Genomic DNA, 18,985 nt, shown 5'->3' on the forward strand with positions numbered 1-18,985 from the left:
GTGACGAGTTGCTCAATGATTGAGATTATTCTTTATAGAAACTCTCAAACTCACACGAAACTGTCACTGATTCCAGACAAAACAGGGAAGTCCAAAACACGGTTACTGAAAGGAGAAGTGCTGTGAGGAATAACCAGCATTGTCATCACGATGATTATCAAGGTGTTTGTGAAAAAAAACAGATGTAAATAAACGGCTTTTGCTGTTGCAGGCAGACAGAGACGGTCATGCTTCTTCGAGCTCCACCAGCACACCGTCACAGTCTTTTGGATGAAGAAACATAACCGGCTTCCCGTGAGCGCCTATCCGAGGCTCTGCTGACAGAGTTCTGATGTTCTTTGCTTTGAGGTCGGCAACCGCAGCATTAATGTCGTCTACCTGCAACCAAGAGGAGAATTGTGTCAGTAGTCTTCCTGTTGCATACCTCACTATACTCTGCGTAAAAGCTGGAAAATAAGAATAAAAAAAGATAAGTGTACAAAAATTGCTCAGTTATTCTGAACAAATATGCACACATGAATGAATAAATGAAAAATACTTTATTAATCCCCAAATGGGAATTCAATACTGCAGTAGATAATTGTTAATTAGAGGATGTCTTGTTCTGGAGGCTGATGGCTGCTGGCAGGAATGATCTTCTGTATCTTTCAGTCTTACATCGGACCTGAAGAAGCCTCTCACTGAACACACTTTGTTGTTTCATCACTGTGTTGTGGAGAGGGTGTGAAGAATCCTCCATCATCTTCATCAGCTTGTGCAGCATTCTTCTTTGGACAATCAGCTCCAGCGGCTCCAGAGTTACTCCAAGCACAGAAGCAGCTTTCTTGATCAGTTTGTTGAATCTCTTCAAGTCTCTGGTTCTGATGCTACTACCCCAGCAGATGGCTGCAAAGCTGACTGCACTCTCCACAACAGACTTATAGAAGATATGCAACATCTTGGTGCAGACGTTAAAAGATCTCAGCTTCCTTAAGAAGAACAGTCTGCTCTGACCTTTCCTATAGATGTATTCAGTGTTGCATTTCCAGTCTAGTTTGTTGTCCAGCTGAACTCCAAGGTACTTGTATTCCTCCACCACCTCCACCTCCTCTCCCAGGATGGAAACAGTGCTTTGTTTATTCTTGTTCCTCCTGAAGTCAACATTCATCTTTTTATAAATTTCATGTATAAATGAATAAACATATCTCTGATATAAAGGTATAATAAGGCAGAGGCTGCTAGTTTATATGTGAGCAAATCATAAAGAATGACAACAAACTGTTCTATATCAACAATTTGTTCCACAGATTTACAAAACATAATGGAAATACTGAACTAAGGAACTGAAAAATACTCCAAACTTTCTGACAACAGGCTTAAAAATGGAAGTTTTCCCTGGAAGGGAAGGGAAAAGATGGGATTCAGATTAAAACTGAAATGTGGGGGTGGATGTGGCGAAGGAGGCGGGGTTTAATTCCCAGTATGTTGAAGTGTGCTTGAGCAATTAAACCCCATAATGCGCTCATATGTGTATGAGTCATGTGACTTAATACAACACTACAGGAAATATTTTAATTGTGAAATTCAGTTTTATGGTAATTTTCTATTTTTCTCACAAACAGTCTTTTATACAAACATGTAGTCAATTAATAACTTAGAAAAGTAAACATTTATTTTTGTAAATTATTTCACCTGGATGCTTTAGAAAACAAAACATTTTTGTAGCAGATTCTCTTGGCTTGTCTTCAGAAGAAAGGCAGGATATGTTTTCAAAACTAAATATTAAATAACATGAAATGGTTAAACACTGCAAATGTACTTTTTTTTTTTTTTCCCCAAAATACGCTAAAAGAACAATAGTAATCAATCAAGAAAAAAACCTTGAAAGAAGGATGGATTTTTCCATTCAGACAGTTTCGTAGCTTTTAGTGACACCTGTATTTCCTGGCATTACATGGAAGAATGCCTGCTATGCATGTTGGCTCACTTGCACATTCTTGAGGCAGAGCCTTCATCATAGTTGCATGACTGAGTCCCTTTGACAAGTCATCACTTTCGGCATGATTGCTTTCATAACATATCTTGTCTGACTGCAAAGGTGTCCAACAAGACAAACTTAGTGCAGAGCTCCACTATGAGGACAGTTCCAGTGTAGGCTCCACTGTCAGGCTGCATTACTGAACTGCATAGAATATTTTTTTAAATAAAAACACTGACAACGTAGGCAAACGGTGTGTTAACCACTGTACTGTCGTCCAGATCAAGTTTTAAATAACATTTAGTGCACTGATCATAAGGAAACATGCTTTTCAATACATAATATCCCTTTGAATGCTTTTAGCATGGTTAGCTATTTTAATACAGAAAAACTAATAACTGCATATGACAGACACATTGTATGTGTACTTGAACAGTTAGACTTAAAATCTTTAGCTGAATGTTTAGTCTATTTTATGTTTTTACTAATGACAACACAGCAGTTAAAAATTTTTTTTGTTTGGGTCTTGGGTGTTTTAGTTCCCATCATGGGGTTCCTCTTATTGCGGTTTTATTTTCATTGTGTTCAGTGTTATGGAAGTGTAGCACTGTCACCCACATGAAAAAGGGGACCTTATTTTATTAAATGATAGTTTTATTGTAACAATAATAATTGTATATCACATTACAATCTTACAAGTTTTTTTTTTTTTTTTATTAAATGCACTAAGTTATAACGTGATACGTCTAATGATTTTATAATAAATCTATTGCACAACGTGATAAGGTCCCAGTTTTCTTTTAATTTGGGTGACAGTTATATGCTTGTGTACAGTGTCAAATGTTTTCTTTATTTTCGTCTTTTTGCTCTTCCTCTGCTTGTGTTATATTGGCAGTTGGCAAACGTTCCTCATCTAATTGACCCCCAGTTGACATTCGATGAGGGGGCGGTCAGTGTGGGAAAGTTTGTTTCTTCCTGCCATAAGGTAAATATGGCCTGAGATTGGAGCCTGCATTGGAATTGTCCCCCAGACCCCCGTGTTTGTGTTATTCAATACTAAAAAAAGTTTACTACATAATGTCTGTTTTTTGTAAACTGAATGCTGTCAGCCTAGTCTTACCTCAATACAAATGTGGTGCATCCCTCCGGACTTGTTTTTCTGTAAGAAGCCAGTGATGGGGCTCTTCTCCCCCAGAGGATAGAGCAGCTCCAGCTTAGTGTTGCCGAGCTCCACAAATACTGTGTAAACACCATGCTCTGGCAGGGGCACTTTCTCACTCACTGTGGCCCCAAGCACATCCCGATACAGAGCTGTGGCCTTCTCCATGTCTGGCACAGCAATGGCAATATGGTTCAGCTTCCCCAAGTGCCACAGGGATCTGGGAATGCCCTGATGAAGGGGTGCTGTTGTTGAATGTGCCCTCAGGAGTGTGACACGAGAACACCTGGAAATGCCTGCAACTGAGAAAAAGAAAAAAAAAAAAAAAGAGAAGAAAGCTGTTTCAAATCTTCAGATGAACAGTCATGGTTACATAATGAACCCTAGGTGTGTTTTCATTTTGAGGGTGTTTTAATAATTTTACACATAGTTGCTGACAGCTCTGATGCTCCTAAATCTCAGCTAGATGAAAGAAAAACACCATATGTTGGTTTAAATATATGCATTGCTTCCTGCTATTAGTTTAATGGGAAGCGTGCGAGTGGAGTACATCTGTTATTGAATGCCAGAAGTGGTTTGTGTTTCTACAAATGGAGAAATGTTCAGTTTAATTTTTGACTGTATAGTCTATATAAATTAAGATTAACATGTTATGTTTAAACATGTCTACAATTAAATTAAAGTTAACCCATTGTGTCTTTATTTTAAATGAACATAGACACTTTTCACACCACAAATGGTCTGTAAGTGCAGCGTACACAAACGCTGATGGACACGCTGGTGACGTAACGCGAGGACACTTTTATTTAACAACGTTGAAGTTTTCGTTAAAGTTCAAGAGTAACTACATTAGCAAACGCGCCTGTATAGATGTGAGCAGTAAAGAGCAAAGTAGATCCAAATTATGGTGAATTTATCGATATAAACTAACCTGCAACCTTCAGCACCGCGGACGCCATGTTTATGCTGCGGAACCAAAGTACAACAGTGGACGAGTTTCTCGTTGAACCTATTTACCTGGGACACAGAGGGTCACCCATGTGAGGGAAACATGGCCAGTAGAGATATATGGAGTGTGTTGGAGGAGTGTGTCAAAAAAGTAAATACCAGCACAGCACAGCCAGAGAACTTTCTAAGGCAAGTGTTTATTTTTTTTGTTGTGAAACTTGTTTAGTGTTGTTGCATATTTGTCATGAGAAGATGTATGTTTTTAATCGCCGGCTAATGCTAACTTCAGGAGCTGTAGCGGTAGCACAGGTTAGCGTACTGTATGTCTAGCGGTTGTCAACTATAAACCAAATCATTTGAATGCGGTTTTTAACGTACGGATTAACTAAACGATTTATATTTTAACCAAGTGTAGCTATGATTTTTTTTTTTACTGCCCTTTATGGTTGGAGATCCGCTGATATAACTGCTTGTGTGAAAGATGCGATTATAAAGGTAAAAGGTACAGTCGGTATAATGTTAGAAAAAGGTATAGAGCATAAAACGGATCGTGTTGTCGTAATGCCGTTTCATACATTGCAAAATGAACAACAACTGCAAAGGTCTTTCATGGACTACAGCACGACTCATTGGATTTTAGAGCCGATATATGTCGGTGTGTCCTGCTGTGACTGAGTGAATGACGAGATTATTGTTTGACAGAATAAGTACAGATTGACTCCACGCATATTCATCTGCTAAACCGTGATGTGTGCTCTTCATTCTGCTACACGTGGTTTAAACTGTACTGAGGTTATTTCACAATACGGGATACCAGTTATTGACTACTTAAATTAATAATAATAATTTAAAAAAAAAAAAAAAAAAAAGAGTTAAAAAAAAAAGTGTACAGAGATGTGTGAATGAAATCACAGTGTGTGTCTCAATATATGGATATCTAATAATGTGATCACGAATTTATTGCAATCAGTGGGAAGAATTTGGGTTTTCAGATTTCTGCTTGATATTATATATATTCTTTTAGAAAAACTTTTTATTTTATTTTTTTAATTTTTTTTAGAAAAGCTAAAAGAATAAACAAATTGTACAATTACTGTGTAAAATACTATGTTCCACTACCACTCTAGGTTATTGCTTAAATCTTTATATTGAAGATTACAAACTGAAAATCTGCAGTCAATACATGGGTGTCTTTTGAACAAATTCTGAAAATACAAATAAAAACACTCCAAACTGTCTTTTAATGGTACACGTGACCAGAAACTAGCTGTTTATTTCCTTATTTCAGCCTTCAGGATGGAGTGGCAGCTGAGTTAACCTCCCTCACGAAGACCCTATATGACCTCCACAAGTCTCAGGAACCTCCAGGTATTAAAGGTAGCCCGCTGCCTCAACTGGTGGTGGAAAACTTTGATGAAGAGCAAATTTGGCAGGAACTGGAGCTGCAGAATGATGCTGTGCTGAAACACTTAAATCATGTCATCAGTGAGGCCTTGTCAGACGAGACATTAACTCTACTGTCAGAAGACGAGGAAGAGAATGACGAAGAGGATGAAGAAACAACAGATAATGAAAAGGACTTTGAAGGAAAGGAGGAGGAACCACACAGACGGCCAAAAAAAAAGCCCGTGGAGGCAGACGATGGTTCAGAGGATTACTCAGAGGTAGACTCTGATATTGATTTTGATGTGGATTCTCTGGAGAAACGAGAGAATCAGAAGAAAGACAGCAGAAAGACCAGTTCCAAAACAAAGGTGGTTCCTTCTGAAGTCGATGATAAGTTTTTCAAGCTTTCAGAGATGGAGTCATTTCTTGACACTATGGAAAAGCAAGAGGGAAAGGAAGATGGGGACGACGATGATGTAGACTATTTTCAGGATTTGCCCTCTGATGAGGATGATGATCTTGACTTGGATGAGATTTTTTCCAAAAAACAGAAGAAAAAGACAGTATGTATTTGATCACACATTTCCATTAATTATTAGAGTGAGATGGTACAGTAAACAGGTAACATGTTCACTGTTGTTTATTTTAACAGGTAAAGAGCTCTAGAGATTTCAAGTACAAGGACTTCTTTGATGCAGTGGATAGTGAGCCAGCTGAAATGGGTGAGCAGTCAGATGGAGAGGAAGATGACACGGATGCGAGCCAAGAAGACGGCGAAGAAAAAATCGATGATGAAGAAGATGATTTTGATGAGGAAGAGGAGGGTGATGATGAGTAAGTGCTATGAACGTTATGAAATATCTGTAATCATGTGTGGGCGACGCTTGTTTGGTTGATTCCAGCATGTTTGTGTCTGTTTTTGCCAGGGATGAGCAGAGAAGTCACTCTAAAGCATCTCATAAGAAAGTGACCTTTAATCTCTCTGGTGATGAAGACAGTGAGGGGGAAGACATTGAGGACATTTTTGGAGGAAAAGCCTCAAGTTCTGAAAAGTCAGAATTGAAGTCTTCATTTGAGAAACGGCAAGAAAAGGTAACCAGTTCTAAACTGATGCTGATATTGATTTGCCATAACCTTTCCTTTTTAACCAAATGAAACATTTCATTCTTAAAATTAAGCAGCCTCATAACATCCCAACTTGCTCATAAGCTCAGTAAAGCCTGCTACATACTCCACCAGAAGCCAGAACTTTTTTTCTTGTTCTCGTGGATGTAATTGAAGATAGTTCTCAGGTTTGCAGAACTTTTTTCTTATGAGGTGGGCAAGGTTAACACATAAAAACATGAAGTGGACGGTTGCTGATCTGCACTTTTGCTGTTGCAGGTAAAATGGATTGTTTTAATAAAACAGCTGATTGAAGTGGTGAGAAATTATGAACATTTTTACAACATGTGGCATTAAAACACACAAACACAGCTGGTGCAAAACCCCATTGCAGACTAAGCTTCTCATGGAGATTCTTTTTTTCCTTGTTCTTGCATCCTGGAGAGCAAGAACAAAGTTCTCGCTTTTCGTGGAGTATGTAGCAAGCTAAAGTGCCTCAGTGCCAAGTTTTGCCTTGTTTACAGCACATTAGGCAATATGTATCTTATCCCAAACAGCCATGACTGTTTGGGATAAGATACATATTCCATGCATTTGAATGCATCTATAACAGGGATCCCAAACCAGGAGTACCTGCTCTGTGCTCTCACTGCATTGATCATTGAATCATATGGTGCTTCAATGACGTGAAACTTGCATGAGATGTGACACAGGTGTTCAGACTGAGGTCATTTTGAGAAACATATGTAACCAGTTTGGGGGTTTCTTTTTTTGTTAAGGGTTTGTGCTGTTTAGACCATCAGAAAGCAATCTGATTAGATAAAACAGTAATTCGGTCCACTTTTACCAACAGTGTGACCATAGCCTTGGATAGACGGTAATGTGATCCTTTCTGTTCTGTAACTTTTAGTTTTAATTTTAAGTTAGGTATAAGACGAAAACATTTAACAAACAAATAATGGGGATAAATTGTTCCTGTGGTGAGCAATAAACTACACAGCTTGACAGCACTGGACATTTCACAGGGGCTGTATGCTAGACTATTTACAAATGAGATTAATGCCAGCAGTTGTGGTTCTTTACAGGTTTGTTTTGTAACAGCTTCCTCTTTGCTTTACTGGACTCTTCTGTTACCTTCAGTTTTAAGCCCAGTTTGTGATGTGGATGTATTGAGCATCAAGGCCAGTTTGACTTTGACTGAATATTTACTTAGAAGTTAAATCTGACTTATCTGGTTGATGTTGTCCAACTTTGAAAACCTTAGTTTAGTAAACATTCAGTTTTTGACTGTCAGGTTAACATGCACTCTAAATTTTACTTTGTTAGACTGAGAAAAACCCAGACTTTTAGTTTGTCAGGGGCTCAGCAGTAAAAATATGAGTTAAAGTAGAGCTCACTTGTTTTTGTGATTTGAAACCTTTGTATATTATGACCATCTGAATCAGTTTTAGATGGATTTTTTTTACATCCCAATTAACCAAATGTCCTAAACAGGGCAGCTTTTATCTCAGGAGTAGCAACAGTTGCTTTTTCCACCCTACAGATGTCCCAGAAGATCGAGGAGCTAGAGAAAGCTGCTCTTTCAGAGAAGCCGTGGCAGCTGCTGGGAGAGGTGACGGCACAAACCCGTCCTGAGAACAGCATGCTGGAAGAAGATGTTGAGTTTGAGCAGACATCAAGAATGGGTAAGAGAGCGTTCAAATGTTGGATCAGCACAGTTTATTTTAAATGTGTCCGATTGTTCCCATAAGCATTATGCTTTTCAGATTTGTGGTTGCTTTTGAAAAAGCAAGAATTTCTTTAAAACTGTATGAAAATAAATGTGTGTTTTTAGCTCCCACCATCACAGAGGAAACCACATTACAGCTTGAAGACATCATCAAACAGAGAATTAAGGACCAGGTTAGTCGCTGTAGCTTGTGTGTTGTATGGTTTGGAAATACAAGATTTTCCAGACTCATAACCCAGTGCCCTTTACTTCCTTTTAAATGTAAGGCGTTTGACGACGTGGTCCGTAAAGAGAAGCCTAAAGAGGAGGTCTTTGAGTACAAGAAGAGGCTAACTTTGGACCATGAGAAGAGCAAGCAGAGTCTAGCAGAAATCTACGAACAGGAATACATAAAGCAGATTCAGGTTTGACTTGTGACTTTTTTTTTTTTTTTTTTTAAATGTTGGTGTTGACATGTACATCATCCATTTAGTTTTCATTTTTCTTCTTCCAGCAAAAGACAGAGGAGGAGGAAAACCCTGCTCATGTTGAAATACAAAAACTTATGGATACACTCTTTCTAAAGTTGGATGCACTATCCAACTTCCACTTCACACCAAAACCAGTGAGTCCTGCTTGAATGTTTCCAGATAGTCAGAATTCTGACAAAAAAGCAGGCATTTGCTGATCCATTCAGTCATGTTTTTGTTTTTTTCTGCACAGCCTGTTCCTGAAGTCAAAGTTGTGTCTAACTTACCGTCCATTACCATGGAGGAGGTGGCACCAGTCAGCGTTAGCGATGCTACGCTGCTCGCGCCAGAAGAAATCAAGGTTTACCATCATTTTATACAAACAGTCATTTTGATATAAAAATGTGGTTTTGCAGTTTGTCTCAAACACTTTATTCTTCCTAAAGGAGAAGAACAAAGCAGGAGATATACTCGGTGATGCTGAGAAGACAACAACAGACAAAAAGCGTGAGAGACGCCACAAAAAGAAGGTGAAGCGCCTGAAGATCAAAGAAAAAGAAAAGAGACAGAAACTTAGAGAGGCCAACACAACTGGTGAGAGCAAAAAACCGTCAAAGGCAGAAGTCACAGAAAACCTGAAGAAACTCACGAAAGGAGGCAAAGCCACACTACTGAAGGTAAGGGTTTTCTAGTAGACCACTTTCCTAAGAAAAGTTTGCATTCATAATCTGAAGTTGGAAGACAAAGAAAGTTGGATTACATGAACACTGACTTAAGCGACTTTGCTGTTAATGCTCTCATGCGGTCTGGACTAAAAGATTTCTGCTATTCAACCAACACAGACTTGTGTACAGTCCTTCAAAATAGCAAAGAGCAAGAGGGGACTCTTGGTTCAAAGTTAGTGCAAGTAAGGAAAGGGCTAGCAGCAAAAAGAGAAAAAAGCATGAAACTGATTTCAGTTTCAAAACAAAAAACTGCCAATTTTAAAGTGTATTTACTGAAAACTAAATAAACTACGTATTAGTTCAATATTATCTCAACATACAAAGTGAATTATTAGATCTACTCTGTGCCAAACTTGCAGACTGAATCCAACATAGTTTTTTTTAGCATGTTTTCAGAAGCCTGGAGGTGTCACCGTATCAAGCTGCAGCCTTGTTCTGGTTCAGTTTCTAAAACTGGAGACTGGTGGTAAACTGAACCCAGTGAAGAACATGTTCAGCTCATTACCTCTGTCCAGACACACAAGCCTTTTTCATTCTTGACATCCCTTACGTTGCTCTGCCGGAGCTGACTTTTTAACTTTTTCATGTAGTCCTTTGTGTAGTCTTTGTACAATCAAATTCCAAAAAAATTTAACACAACTAATGTATAAAGTATGTTTTTCAGACATTACTTATACCTAATTTACATTTGACTGTTTGATTAAAACCTCTTCACAATAATGCTGTACTATTAGTGTAACAAGATTGGAAGTACAAGACTTTAAACATTTCGCTCTCCTAACCACAATGCTGAAACGAATCAGTATAGCAAGATTATTGAGTCCACAGTTAAACCGCTGCTGTGCCCTGAATCAGCTGATGTGCACATTGACTACTTCATGCAACCATATGAATTCCTTGTACTATTCAGGCATGCCACACCTTTACATACCAAACAAACAGCGTTGACTTTCATATGACATATTTTCCTATTGTGATTTGTCCAATTGTGTTCTTTGTTTTCAGGACGAGGGAAAGGACAAAGCTCTACGGTCGTCTCAAGCCTTCTTCTCTCAGCTGCAGGATCAGGTGAAAAGTCAGATCAAAAGTGCAAAGGACCAATCTTCAAAGAAAAAGAAAAACAAAGAAATTTCTGTCAGCAAACTCAAGCTGTAATGCCTGTTTTTTGTTTGTTTTTTTAAGATGCCATGTATTAAACCTTAAAGTTGATGTAAAGATTTTCATTAAAATGAATCAAGTACACAGATGTGTCAGTGTGTTTTGCAGTAAACACATTATGTATGGCTTCTTTAAGACTTTTGAGATGACTGGAAAAAAAAGTTAATTGCTCCAGCATTAAACTTTATTCAAATTTATAGGTTACTCGCTTCAAAGCTTTTTGTTGTCTTGTCATTACACCGTCTTTACACCTGATATTTAATTTTTTAAATCCTGGATGTCGTCATGTGTCCATGCATTCAATCCCAGCTAACAATTGCTTATTATTATTATTATTATCATTATCATCATCATTATTATTTTTATTTTTGATTTTATTTTCCGACCCAGAAGGATCCATATCCCAAAAAAACAAAAACACAACAGTTACTCCACAATGGTCAACCTAACATAACTAGCTGTTTAATGACAGTAATTGGTAATGTTGTGGGAGTTTATGGGCTTTTAATTGTTAATGAGAGGGAACCTAATGTGAACAGTATATATTTTAGCAGTAAAACGGGGCTCTGGAGTCACCTGCTACATCTGTTTCCCACCCAGGCCACGCCCCCTGTGGTAAAATCCCCATGTCGTCACTGCAGATAATCACGGAAGTGAACTAGGCGACGGAACACAAACACAAATAAGTTGGTGTTTGCACTCGACTCATATTTACAGGTAATATTTGTCACATTTTCTGCCTCTGTTCTCTTTAAATGATCCAACTTTTCGACGAATTTTCGTGTCTTGGATCGATCAGTTTTTGTTTTGCTAGCGTTCAACCAGAGCTAGGAGGCTAACCATTAGCAGAAGAGTCCATCAAAGCAAAGCTACCCAGCCGTCAAATTTGACAATTGGTGTAATCAAATGCTTTTAACTTTAATAGTATGGACAAACTAGTGAATAAAATGTGAGCATATGAGACATGTACGCTTAAATCAGCATTATTGGCCTGTTAGCTGTTATCAGGCTAAAGCTAGTACTGATTCGCAGTTTCAGGAAGTTAGCTGAAGTCGCGTTCAATGCCTTCTGTGTTTATATGTGTGTTTTATGTGTTTGGAGTCAAATATGTGGTGTAATTAATTTGGGATGACCTGGTCATGCTCACATGATGGAGTGACTCATTGGATCGGAGGTGGGGTTAGGGCTTCCATGAGTTGGTTTATGTTTCCGTGTGAAGTCAGCTCTTCTCATCCTGTTTGCTCCCAGATAGTTTGCCATCATGCTGGGAGGAGGATTCAAAGCTGAGAGGCTAAGAGTCAATCTGCGGCTGGTTATAAACCGACTCAAACTCCTAGAGAAAAAGAAAAGTGAGTCCTGCCTCTTATTCTTACACCTGAGATTAGTTTCATTGTTTGTTTTAATTTTTTAAAGCAATTGTAGGTGACAGTAATGAAATGTGGATTTTTCTCACTCTCATCTACAAACTTAAAATAAAGCCGAGCTTGCCCAAAAAGCAAGGAAAGAGATCGCCGATTACCTGTCATCAGGTAAAGATGAACGAGCTCGTATCCGTGTGGAGCACATCATCAGAGAGGACTATCTGGTGGAAGCCATGGAGATCCTGGAGCTTTACTGTGATCTGCTGTTGGCTCGCTTTGGCCTCATTCAGTCCATGAAGTGAGTAGAGAAACAAACACAGTGTACATCAATATGAGGCTTTTAGAGTTTGTTGCACTTCTTATCCACATTCCCTAATCTCTTAGGGAACTAGATCCAGGGTTGCAGGAGGCCGTTTCTACTCTCATCTGGGCAGCACCTCGTCTCCAGTCAGAAGTGTCTGAACTAAAAATAGTAAGTTTTGTCCAAATGCAGTATAATATAGATCTAGCAGCTCTGTCTATAACACTAAACAAGCTCTGATCATTTGTTGCTATCAGACTGATCTTGACATTCATATCTCTTCTGATTCTTTCAGGTATCTGAACAGCTATGTGCAAAATACAGCAAGGAGTACGGCAAGCTATGCAGGACAAACCAGATTGGCACAGTTAACGACAGAGTAGGCTGTTTTTTCTCAGCAATTGCCCATGAGTCTGTTTAAAACTGCATGAACCTTTCCCCTACTTACTCATAATATCATCTGTTCAATTATCTGATAATGTTTATAGCTGATGCACAAACTCAGTGTAGAGGCCCCTCCCAAGATTTTGGTTGAGCGCTACCTGATAGAGATCGCCAAGAACTATAATGTGCCGTATGAACCTGACGCCATGGTCCGGGTATGTTTAAAGGTTACTTTGTCACAGAGTATCAAGGATAAAGTTATGCTCTGTGTTTATTTACTTATTCATCATATGTTTTGTCTCTCGACAGCCCGAGGTGTGTACTGGAGAGGAGGCAGACTTGATTGATGTGGACAATGACAGAAAGTCCGGGGGAGGGGGAGGAGGTGGTGGAGGTTTCACTGCTCCTGCTGCTGCCATGCCCATGGCTATGCCCATGCCCATGCCTATGCCCATGCCTATGCCCATGCCCATGCCGACAGCTTTCAACTATCCACCTCCTAAAGGAGCAGTGAGTAGTTTTCAACTCTATGCGTGTGGCTGTAACTCAGGTGGAAGAGCAGTCATCTTCCAACCAGAGGGTTGGCGGATTGACTCCATTGATTCCCTGACTGCGTGCATGCCTACGTGTCCTTAGACAAGACACTGAACCTTTTGGGGTATGAGTGTGTGTGTGTGAATGGGTGACTGTGACATGTAAAGCACTTTGAATGTTCGGCATGACTTGAAAGGCGCTATTTAAGTGCAAGTCCATTTACCAGCTATCCTGGGAAATTTTACACTGATTTATATCTACTATCCAGACTTATGCTTGCAGGCATTATGGCATTATGGCATATGAGCATTATATTTGGTCAGAAAATAACTAAACTTTGTAAAACATCATGCTGTATGCAGTGACAGAGTCATCAACATCTTCCCTTAGACTTAAACTCAACTTTTCTTGTTCTCCAGGAACCCTTCAACACTCCAGTCGGAAACTACAACAGCTTCCAGCACCCCATGGGAGGAGGACCGCCTCCTCAACTCCCCACTTCTCCACCCACATATGAGTCTGTAAGTGACTGAACCCATCACATCCATGCCCCCACCCCTGTTCCCACAGATGGACAGACGTACAGGGCAGGGCGACACTCAGGGAAGGACAGTTTATTTGGCTTGCTTGTAGTTTTGCTTCGCTTCCACGCTGTTTCAGTTTCTCTGAGTGGGCCTGCTTCATCCTCGTGGATATAACGTTAGGTCATATATATGTTTGGACTCTGGCACATTTTTTTTTGTTGTTAACATATTTTCAAGTTGAAGTTATGAGTTGAAAAGAGGTATTGAAATGCAGACTTTCAGCTTCAGTTTGAGAGTATTAACCTCCAAAGCTTTAGGAATTCACAGCCCTTAAACAAAAAAAAATAACATCTTTTCATTTCTTTGTTACTGTAGAAGGTAGAAGATGTGGTGGTGATTCCACTTGTGACATTTGATTTTAAAACAAATGCTGTAATGCACTGATATTTTGTTTTAAAAAAAGCTGTCAGTGTGCATAAACATTCAGTCATTAGGTCACAAAGACAAGCAGAGACAAATGAAACATTAGAAGCAACAGTTTAGGTGGAAAACAGAAAACAGGTATTGGAATTCCATGGTGTTCATTGATAATACCACCAAAGACAGAAATAGGTACAATGAGTTGTGGTATGTTTAATGGACATACTGTTTGCTTACAGTGAGCCAAATATAGCCCAACTAACTGGATGGTGCTCGAGTGTGCAGCCAGCAGACCATCAGGGATTCAGTGTAAGGGTGTAATTAATTTGGTAGTGACCAAATCAGTCACCTGCGCTCTCAACCCATAAATGACTCCTACAGAGAGCTGCATTACAAAGCATCACCAAAGAGGGAAGCCGTTCTTTGGTCATGTCATTGGGTCCCATACATTACTTTGTATTTCTACAAAGTGTAAAAAGTGAAATATTTTTCACAGTTTATCCAACTACGCTTTATTTCCAGGTAAATTGTGAATGTTTTTTTCACCAAATTCCTTTAATTTTAAGCTTAAAGTCTGCATTTCAGTTGCATCCATTTGATTTCATGTAAGACGCACAACTAAACTGAAGAAAACTGTCATTGTGCCAACATTTCCACACCATAACTGTCAGTATTGTGGTTAAAAGTGCTTCCACTTGAGCATGATTTGATTCTGTGAGCATGACCACAGTAAAGAGATAAATGACATATCTGAACAGTGAGGCTAGCCTTTCTTCCTGCTAAAAATAAGCCACAACCTGACTGTGCTGGTTTTTCTGATATAATCCGCTGCACTTGAATCTTTTCTGTTGGTTTTTTTTATCTGCTTCGTTTAGCGCAGCTGATCATTCTTTGTCAATACTAACAAAATATAACATATATGTTAGGATGAAAATGACATGAACCTTTACGCATTTTTTTGTGTTTCAGATCGATGACCTTACTGACAAACCCTCTGTTCCTTCCCAGGCTGTAGGTAAGTTTTGCACAAGCAGCTAAAAGATACAGTGCGTCATAAATATGGTTAATAATAATAATAATTTAAAAAAAAACTGATGAAAAGTGACAGTTAACAGGGTACATCTATTGACTATCATTCAATTATGCCCTTTTCCACAGCAGCACTTATTATGTGGTAGTTCTTCATTCTGACTCCATTGCATACTTGTTAAATGTGCTGATGGCACAAACCCCAGTTGGAGGCTCACAGCTGATTATTTTCAGCTGTTGTGCTGGCTGTCAGATATATGACAGCATGAATTTTGTGTTTCTCTTCAGGTCCTGGTCCTTCATCTCACATGTTTGACAACAATGCCCTACCAGAACTTCCCTCAGTTCCTGACACGCTCCCCACGGCCTCCTTTGGCGGCAACACCACCACCTCTGATGATATCGACTTTGATGATTTGACACGGAGGTTTGAGGAGCTGAAGAAGAAGACCTAATTGTTTTACACTCGGTCTAACCTCACACATACACACGCATACACATAGAGAGGCTTGTGTCTTAACTTACACAGATGAGAAGGAGAAATGGGAAATATTTAAGTCTTTATATCAGGTTTTGGTACCCCCCCCCCCCCCCCCCCCCCCCCCCCTTTCTGCAGTGAAGTAATTTTACATAGATATTTAACAAACATATTCTTACCTCATATAAGACCAACTTACTGAGGGTGTGGACACTCACTAACCAACTCTGTTAGAAAGAAAATCATTTAATTTGCATATTTTTCTTCCTAAGTGTCACATTGTATACAATCAATTGGTCGCTGAGCCCTGTTCACCCCTTTTCGATTGAAGTCACACTGGTTTTTAACTTTTCCCATCTGTCTGTCTGATAAACTGTATGATTAAATTTAGGTTTTAACCTTCCTTTTGACTCATTTTACTGGATATACTTTGTTTTCTACTTTGCACATGATGACGTTGCTGTGAAATTTGCCACTGTGTCACCCAGTCCTGTCTCAGACCAGTCAAACCAGCTTGACAGGCTGCTGTGCTTTCAGCATGGCATAGGCATTCACACTTCAGTCACCGTGTTCTCTCAGAGGCGAGGCTCCAACACTTAACTCAGATTTTCATAAAGGTATGAACACAGGTAAAAGCCATATTTCCTGTGTGTTGCGCAGTCATGCAGTTTTTTGTCACTGTGGAATGGACATTTTCTAACACACACACATTGCTCACTGAGCTTTTAAACATCAAGGTTGCATCTATGTTCGAGAACGTGTATGGGTGACTCCTCCAGGAATTGTTTGTTTGTTACCAGGTGGTGGGACACGATGTAAAGAGAGACAAACAAGTGAATTTGTAAAAATAACTCATTCACGGTGGTATAGATTGGTTAATTGATTGATTTATTTACACAAATGATTAACTGAATAGCAAAATGAGTGTAGCAGACAGGGGTTGTCCAGTATTTGACAAATATGTTTTATATACACTATTCAAATAAGAATAAAGTTTTTTTTTTTCCTTTTTGATTGTCAGTTTTATCAAAACATCCTCACTTTTTTTTAAATACTTCATTTCAGACATAAGTTACCAAACCTCCACCTGTTATGTACCTTGTGATCATGCACGTGGGTCTCGTACTTTGTGCGCACCGCTGCATTTGCCTTAGCTTTCATCTCTCATCTGAGGCCTTGACAGTCTGATGGGATTAAGCATTTGTTATTGAAGACTGCAGTCACGTTACCTGTTTTCAGCCTGTATTTGCTTTTCCATGACAAATTCACTATTAAAACAAAAAAGAAATATAATTTGTACATTGGTTGCAAAGAAAAGTCTGTTGTGTAAGTAAGGGTAGATGTTTGTTTCCTGTGGAAACAGGGAGCGAGAAGGTTTTTGTTTTCTTGCGTTTCTGTAACCTAACCACACCCAGCTCTGCTTGCATGGTAAATAGTGGCCTTGAGTAAAATGATTCAGCAGTTTCTGGAGGTATGAGAACTAGTTTTTTTTCCTTTTTTTTTCTTAAACTGTTTTTTAAAAGGGGATTAAACTTGTGTTGGAGGATGCAAAGAGGAAAATAACACTACAGAGCTGTGATCTGCTTGTTTTCTTTTCTATGTTGGACTGTTCCATCACTGTATCTTAAGACACACAGGTGTGTCTTGTAGGAAAACAATGAGTTTTCCACAATATATGCTAAATTACCTAATAAAAGACTGTTTGGAACTGGAAGACATTGATGTCTCAGCATTTTTTGTATCTGTATTCAAGAAATACGAAAGTAATGTATGGTATGAACCAGCAGAGGGCAGTGGTGATACAACGACCCGACATTTTGCCGAGGCAGGAAACATGAAACCTGCTTCTAGTATTTTCCAGGCCTGAATAAATGACATTTTTGAAATCTGATAATTTATTATAATTTAACAAACAGTGTTCTTTAAAAAAAGAAAAAGAAAAGCAGATGGTAAACTTTTGGTAACATAATGTGAAGTGTTGAGTGTAACAGGTGGTAATAAAGATTATTAAAGATGTTATTACAGTTTAGGAAAATTAGATAAACGATCTGGAAACCTGAGGCTGGAGAAATACATTGAAATAAATGAAAATGAATTTAATAACTGAAAGGTAGGCTGTATGAAAATATTTATTTCATTTACTGTTTTACTATGTATTTACTTTTTTATTTGACTTTTTTTCGGAATAAAACTTTCTCTGCTTATTAATATGCAGATCCATAGAGGCTTTACAAATCAAATCATGTATAAGCAACGGGATGTCTACGAGTGGTCGATAAAAAGCCTGCCTTATGAGTTTTACAAAGCTGTGGTCAGGGTGCAAAATAAAGAATATTAGATCAAGATGTCTGGAAGATCTTTAAAAGCAAACATCAACTAAAAAAGCCTTTTTCCAGTTTTCACCATTGACTTAAGATAGGCATGACATAACTGTTATAGCATATCTGTAGCTCATTTCCTGTTCATGCTGGCTAGACTGTGACACATTTAAGAAATGAACTTTTATGGACATTTAAGACTTATTGTACTAGCTCTCAATCAAGATGTCACCTTCGAAATAAAGTCACCATCAAAAACCCTCTATATGGATTTGTAACTTTTGATTGGGTTACACAATGTGATTTGTGGCTAGCATCTTTGAATGTGATTGATTTTTTTTTTTTTTTTGGCTAGGCAAAGAAGTAAATCAGAAACTTTTTTTTTTTTCTTAAATGTCAGTGACATTGAAAGTAGCTTCTTTTGTCAGCTGTGATGGAAGAAATGGATGGGGAATTAGTCCATTATCTGGGTGGAAATGTGGGTCTAATCTGTTGCTGTGCAAAAAAATAAGGCTGGCTGAGTTGATGTGATTTAATAGTATAAACCAAATCAAAAGAAACAAAGTGTGTCTCAGACATTTCAGATTATTCCTCTTAGTGGACATTATTTGTTAAGGAAATTACCACTTGCTGTCATGACAACAGAGCTGAGTTGATAAGTGAAACGGTAAGTGTTTTTCTGTGTCTTAATTGAGACTGGATAGTTTGTACAAGTCAGGCTTACAGAACCTGGCAAAGTAAATAAAGAGCTGTTTTTCCTTAGGAGGGATTAGAAATTCTTGAAAAGATAGTCTATTCTTTACTTTTATATTAATTTTGATGTAAAAACCAGAGTATCAGTCATGTGTGCTGCCACATTGAGTTAGTTTGACTTTTCTGAGAGGTTGTATGTTAAATAAATGCAGTAGATATATTTTTATTTTTCAATTATGTGGTTTCTTAATATAATTGAACTTTTGTTAATATAATGCCTCCATACAGTCATAGTCACATTAAAATACTTTTTATATCCTCTGCTGGT

General features: G+C 38.5%; 3 protein-coding genes across 4 annotated transcripts; 2 read left to right on the plus strand and 1 right to left on the minus strand.

The window, feature by feature from the left end:
• Positions 1-14: 14 nt before the first annotated feature.
• mcee (methylmalonyl CoA epimerase) lies at positions 15-4,091 on the minus strand. The gene is made up of 3 exons (XM_079241473.1): positions 4,048-4,091; positions 3,078-3,418; positions 15-378 (listed from the first exon to the last, which is right to left on the minus strand). The coding sequence occupies exons 1-3, from the start codon at positions 4,073-4,075 to the stop codon at positions 226-228; spliced, it is 522 nt and encodes a 173-aa protein (XP_079097599.1). The 5' UTR covers positions 4,076-4,091; the 3' UTR covers positions 15-225.
• A 66-nt stretch (positions 4,092-4,157) lies between these two features.
• On the plus strand, positions 4,158-10,689 carry mphosph10 (M-phase phosphoprotein 10 (U3 small nucleolar ribonucleoprotein)). The gene is made up of 11 exons (XM_079238701.1): positions 4,158-4,253; positions 5,353-6,013; positions 6,103-6,284; positions 6,377-6,542; positions 8,098-8,239; positions 8,389-8,456; positions 8,550-8,687; positions 8,777-8,887; positions 8,986-9,093; positions 9,179-9,409; positions 10,463-10,689. Exons 1-11 carry the CDS (start codon positions 4,168-4,170, stop codon positions 10,610-10,612), a joined length of 2,043 nt encoding a protein of 680 aa, XP_079094827.1. The 5' UTR covers positions 4,158-4,167; the 3' UTR covers positions 10,613-10,689.
• A 533-nt stretch (positions 10,690-11,222) lies between these two features.
• ist1 (IST1 factor associated with ESCRT-III) lies at positions 11,223-17,360 on the plus strand. Of its 2 annotated transcripts, none has more exons than XM_079244279.1 (10): positions 11,223-11,332; positions 11,864-11,964; positions 12,094-12,274; positions 12,361-12,448; positions 12,573-12,656; positions 12,766-12,876; positions 12,971-13,171; positions 13,615-13,716; positions 15,109-15,154; positions 15,457-17,360. In XM_079244279.1, the coding sequence occupies exons 2-10, from the start codon at positions 11,877-11,879 to the stop codon at positions 15,621-15,623; spliced, it is 1,068 nt and encodes a 355-aa protein (XP_079100405.1). In that variant the 5' UTR covers positions 11,223-11,332; positions 11,864-11,876; the 3' UTR covers positions 15,624-17,360. The 2 variants fall into 2 exon arrangements, with proteins under 2 accessions (XP_079100405.1, XP_079100406.1); XM_079244280.1 differs by having other exon boundaries at positions 11,253-11,332; positions 11,868-11,964.
• Positions 17,361-18,985: the final 1,625 nt, after the last annotated feature.

This window comes from Telmatherina bonti (genome assembly GCF_933228915.1).
Source record: "Telmatherina bonti genome assembly, chromosome: 1".
NCBI classification, from domain to species: domain Eukaryota; kingdom Metazoa; phylum Chordata; class Actinopteri; order Atheriniformes; family Telmatherinidae; genus Telmatherina; species Telmatherina bonti.